General features: G+C 29.8%; 1 protein-coding gene and 1 non-coding gene across 2 annotated transcripts; one reads left to right on the top strand and one right to left on the bottom strand.

Annotated features, from left to right (window-relative positions):
• The first annotated feature begins 491 nt into the window (after positions 1-491).
• LOC114279304 (protein LURP-one-related 17) lies at positions 492-1,441 on the top strand. Its single transcript, XM_028221524.2, has 2 exons — positions 492-851; positions 992-1,441. Exons 1-2 carry the CDS (start codon positions 588-590, stop codon positions 1,355-1,357), a joined length of 630 nt encoding a protein of 209 aa, XP_028077325.2. The 5' UTR covers positions 492-587; the 3' UTR covers positions 1,358-1,441.
• A 126-nt stretch (positions 1,442-1,567) lies between these two features.
• TRNAA-AGC (transfer RNA alanine (anticodon AGC)) lies at positions 1,568-1,640 on the bottom strand. The gene has a single exon. It is a non-coding gene; the product is annotated as a tRNA-Ala (tRNA).
• Positions 1,641-6,000: the final 4,360 nt, after the last annotated feature.

The following is a 6,000-nucleotide window of genomic DNA, read 5'->3' as shown; positions in this document are numbered from 1 at the left end:
ACAAATTTGGATCCCTGTCTAGGATTTGCTAAAATTAAACCTCTCAAGTTCACGGTGCAATTGACCCATTATATAAATAATTTGGATGCACTTCGGTAATTTAAATTGTTCATTTCATACAACTAATTGAAAAAATTATTTGTACAAAAAATTAGGTTAATCTAATATCGATTGTCATATTATTAGATCATTGTTATTTATATGGCATACATATTTTTTAAAAATAGACTGTCTATTTATTAATATATATATATATATATATATGTGTGTGTGTGAGATTTAATCATATAATTACTTATGTATAATTAATCCAATTTTTTCATACATATTCTTTTTAATTTGTCATATAAAATAAATGATTCAAATTACTGAGATAAATACAAATTGATCCCACAATACATCAATTTTGTCTATAAAAAGTTGAGATTTTAACTTTAACAAATATCAACTCTTCTATCTTTTTGTTATAAAAATAACACATAGACATAGGCATAGTTGTCACCACCTTTTCAACTATAAATATCTTCTTTCTCATATTTACTTTCTTTACACACAAAAAGGTTAAAGAGAGAGAAAAAAAGAGAAACATGATTGTCTCCTTGAAATCTATATCAAGAAAAACAACAGCCCATGAAAACCACCATCAACAACAAGATTTCAAGACCGATGATGATGCTTGGACATCACTAACAGTTTGGAGAAAATCACTAGTTTTTAGCTGTAAAGGTTTTACAGTGATCGACTCTAATGGTAACTATGCCTTTAGGGTTGACAATTACACCGGACATCCGGTGGAAGTCATCCTAATGGACGGATCAGGGAAGCCCATCCTCACCATGTGTCGCAGCACGGTAATCATATCATAATCTCTCTTTAATTTCAATGTTAAATACTATTCATGGTTTTAAATAATATGAATCAATCAAAATCATATATACATGACCGTTATTAAAAACCCTGATGCTAAATAGTTGTCTTTGATTATCAACAGGGGCTTAGACTAGTAGATAACTGGCATGTCTATGAAGGTGAAGTTGGTGATGTCTCATCAAAGAAACCAATCTGCTGTGTGAGGAAACACATTAACATCTTACAATCTAATGTAAGTGTACTTGCACGCGTGTATCATGGGCCATCCGATAAGAGATATGCGTACATGATCGAAGGATCGTATGCGAATCGGTCGTGCAGGGTGTTAGATGAGTCGAGGAAGGTGGTAGCTGAGATCAAGAGGAAGGAAGGAATGAACGGTGGTGTATCTTTTGGGTTGGAGGTTTTTCTTTTGATTGTACAGCCAGGATTCAATCCCAGCTTTGCCATGGCTATTGTTTTGCTACTTGATCAAATGTTTTCTTAATTTTTAATTTATTTATTTTTAAATTTGATATTTACTATGTTTGTTGATGTATATATATATCTGTGACTGTTTTTGAGCTGTAAATTGAGGTGAAACAACTTTGTTAGCAGAAGTTTAGGAGAGGAGAACACAAGAAAGCTCAAATGCCAAAAGGTGCGTTTAAAAAAAAAAAAAAAAAAATTGCAAACAAAGATTTTCAAAATGGAAAGATGGAGATGCGGGGTATCGATCCCCGTACCTCTCGCATGCTAAGCGAGCGCTCTACCATCTGAGCTACATCCCCATTCTTGTTTTGGTATTTAACAATAAATATTTTAACTTTTATCAAATCATCCATTTGTAGCATCATGTTTTGGTGTTTGTTAAAGCTAAGCAAAGGCTTGTTTGAGTTATTTATTTTTCATTCTTATTATTGTGAAATTAAATAATTAGTATAATGAAAAACTTAGGTAGCGTTTGGTAAAGCTTGCTAGATATGATTTGAGAATAGGAGTTGTATTTTGAGTTTGTGAGTTTTGAAATTATGATTTGAGTATGAAAAATTTGTTTGGTGAAAAATTTTTGAATTGGGTGGGAAATTTTTGATGTAACATATGGTATTTGATACAAAAACTTACAACTCATAACCAAACACACAACTCAAAATTCTATTCAAATCTCATAAAAAAAAATTAAAAAATTCAGAAGATATTTTTTGTTGAATATATAAAAATTAACATGTGTTAATTGCAAAAAAAAAAAAAACTATTCCGGTCAACCGGCCGAATGTCCAGTGGGACGACTGGTTAGCCCAAATTTTCCCACATTGGACAGAGTTTTCAAAAGTGAGTGAAATTAATTTTTGAAACTCATAAACAAACATCATGTGCAAAATAAGCCCTGGAACTAACGTTTCAGAGTTGTACCAAACAGAGCCTTAAGTAGTGTTTGGTAGAGTTTTAGAATTATGATTTGAGAATAAAGTTGTATTTTGAGTTTGTGAATTTTGGAATTATGATTTAAGTATAGAAAAATTATTTAGTTATGAATTTTGAAAAGAATTTTAAATCGAGTTTGAAATTTTTGATGTGACATATGATATTTGATTAAAAAACTTACAACTCATAACCAAACACACAACCCAAAATTCTATTCAAAGCTCACAAAAGATTTAAAAAATATTTCAAAAATATTTTTTATTTAAAATATAAAAATAACAGGTGCAAAAAAAAAAAATACTGTTCCGGTCAACCGGCCGAACGGCCGGACATCTGAGAGCATGACCGGGTAGACATGTTTTCAAAAATGGGAGTGGAGTCAATTTTTAAAATCACTAACCAAACACAGCACTCAAACTAATAGGTGAAATTATGTTTCCAAAACTCCACCAAATACAATCTTATATTTTAAACGAGCTGGCTTACCTCTAGTCCCGTAGTTGTGGGCTCATTTGAAGTACATTTTGATAATTTGGACTATGCAAATTATAAAATCTATCGTGCAGATCATTCATGCAAAAATTCAAGTCGATTGAATATCAACAGCTATTGATTGGATCACAAATCTGTGTAACAAAATAGACAACTAAGTATGATTTACAAACAGAAACCAATCATGTCGCTATGGAAGTTTAATCAACTTATCTGCACTCATATAGTAGTTTAATATGTCCAAGTAAAATTTTGAAATTTTAGTTCCTATTTTATCCTAATGTAAATTTATTAATAATGATAATATACATTAAACTCTAAAATAAAATATTATTTTTTTTTCATGGTACACTCTACTCACTTATACGTATTTTTCATATTCAAGTCTCTTCATATTCCACCCTAAGTTCCAATTATTTTTTCTTTATCTCATTTCTCACTCCAAACTCCAATCCTCCCCACCAAAACTCACCATTGTCATCAACATTATTGTTACATATTGTGTTACTATTTACAAATAGAAGAAAGTTTAAACAAATCAAACAATGGATGAGAATAATAATCAACAGTATTATTTGAAACAATCCATCAAATAGTAGGTAAGTATTCACATAAATATCAAACTATAATTCTTGATATCTGTGTTTTTTTTTTATACGTAAAAACACATATTCTGTTTGTTTTACGTCAACATTGTTCGGCCTCTCAAAGTTGAACAAAATGCTCATGTTCGGCGTTGTAGTCTTGAACATAAGCGATTTGTTTCACTTTGTAGGCCGAACAAAGGCAATATGTTTCGCATACCAAGGCCGAACAACTTCAATGAATATCAGAAATTGAAATCAACAATTGTGGTTCTGAAAAGCCTACAACCACTATATCCCAAATAACGAAAAATGTAATTAACGAGGAAAAAAAATGATAAATTTACCTACTTATGGGTATAAAATAATGTCATTCTTCTTTTTCTTCTTCTTCTTCTTCTTCTTCTTCAATATTTGTCAATGATGAGAGTATGGACGTACCGTGGCTGAAAAGAAAGGGAGAGAGTCTTTTTTAAATTGATTTAATTTTTTATTTAGGTGTATCACAAATTATAATTTTATCTTGAAGGATAATTTGTGAAAAATTATAGGGTGTATTAAGAGTAAATTATAACCCTAAATAATTTAATAGGGATTACTGAGAAATTATGTATACTGAAAGATTTTTTTGGGTGCAAATAGAATCACTTGTAATCTCCTCTACCAGTAAACTACCAATAGGTCCCAATAGTTGGATTTAATTTCCATCAAGTCCTATTGAAAATAACTCTTAGTAAAATCGTCACTAAAAATAATTTTTTGTAATAATTTTTTGCATATATCGCTGAAAATTGACAATTAATGACTTTTTTTTTTTCTCACAAATGTTATAAATTATCTCTAAAACTTATAATTAGTGACATTTTTCTATGATGAATTTTTCAAATTGTCATTGAAAGTTAAAAACTAGTGACACTTTTTCATAACGATTTTTTGAACTGTCGCTAAAACTTCTAATTAGAGACATTTTTTGTGACAAAATTTTCAAATTGTCTCCGAAAATTAACAATTAGTGACCTTTTTTAATAGTGTTTGATAAAAAAATGTCATCAATTATCATAGGACCTATTGAACAATAAATTCACCTATTATGACCTATACGTAAGTCCCCTTTTTATAAATTAAACAATTCAGATCACCAAAATAAGCTCAGAAGTGCACAAACTACACCCAGGCCTTGTTTGTTTGGTGGATTAGGTTGGATAGGATTATGAAAACAGTTGGGTTGAGTAAGGAAATTATTAATGTAGTGGTATTATATTTGAGATATAAGATAAAGAGTGTTTGTTTGTACACAACTAGATTAGTAATATCATGACAATAATTTATGTTAAAATAATAATTATATAAGACTCTAATAATAATCATAAAATAAGATTCTAATAATATCAGAAATATAATTATATAAGTTTTAAAATTTGTGAGGGAGTTCAGAATCTGGTCGTGATTCCGGTCCACATCTAATTTATCTTTGCCACTTATCTTTGCCACTCGTCCCATAAATGAGTGAAAAATGCCTTGAACTGTCACGACCCAACCCTAGGGGCTTAGGGTTGGAATCGCAACTTACAAACTTATTTTTATTCGTAGCAAATTAAGATGCGCAAGTGGAAATAAAAATAATTAAACAGAAATTTTACTTCATTTTACTATTTAAGAAAGAGGAAATACATTTCTAGGGCTTTCATTATTTTATTATTCAGTGACCAGCGCCAAATAGAAACAAAAGGGAGCAAAAATATAAAAAAAAAAAAAGAAAGATAAAATAGTGATTCAACATCAGTCCATGTGCACGTTCCATTTTGTGGGGTTATGGGTTTTCTTTACATTTCGTCACCTGAAAGGCTAACAGCTATAAGCACACAGCAGAGTGAGAAATATTATGCCAAGAGTGTAGGGAATACAAAATAATCATGGATAATTAGTTAGGCTAAAAATATTTGCAAAATTTAATTGAAAATGACAATTTATTTAAAGTGGCAGAATAAAGAAATCATGTAAATAAATAATCATAACCACGGTATAAAACAGAACAGAATAGAGGTCACAGAAGTGACAGTCAGAACAGAGGTCAATGGATCTATGACAAACAGAGGACCACAAAGTGGTCAAACAGAGGCCAGTGGTTATTTAAGTCCCCCAAGGCGTAGGACTCCCGTGGTGATACTTACAAAACATAATTGTTTATAAGGTTATAGTCAAATATATACTAAAATTTAAACAAACATATCCATGAATTTCCTTTTAAATAAATAGAGTTTAGAAAGTAACCCACGTAACCAGGGACGGAACCAAGAATTCAATTATGGAGGGGCCAAGACATGAATAAGTTTTTTATATGAATTAATATAAACTATTATTTTTTTTGAATTCAAAAAATAAATTAAAATTTGATATTAAATTAGTACGTAAAAAATAAAACAATCATATATTTAGTGTTTTTTTTTTATATATATAGGTATATTTAGTGAATTTAATATATGAATAAAAGTAAAGTCATGTATTAAATAATTCTTTATACAAATCAACTCAATCATCTATTAAAGTGGAACTCGACATTTTTTCATATCTCGAAAGTGTTTAATGATTGACTCTGTAATAAAATTTTCCGCAATTTCCTTTTTAATGTACACAGGCAAAGAATCTATAA

This window comes from Camellia sinensis, chromosome 13, assembly GCF_055761805.1.
Source record: "Camellia sinensis isolate YWXY chromosome 13, ASM5576180v1, whole genome shotgun sequence".
Lineage (NCBI taxonomy): Eukaryota > Viridiplantae > Streptophyta > Magnoliopsida > Ericales > Theaceae > Camellia > Camellia sinensis.
The sequence above is the reverse complement of the archived record's forward strand: the minus strand, read 5'-3'. Positions and strand labels throughout refer to the sequence as shown.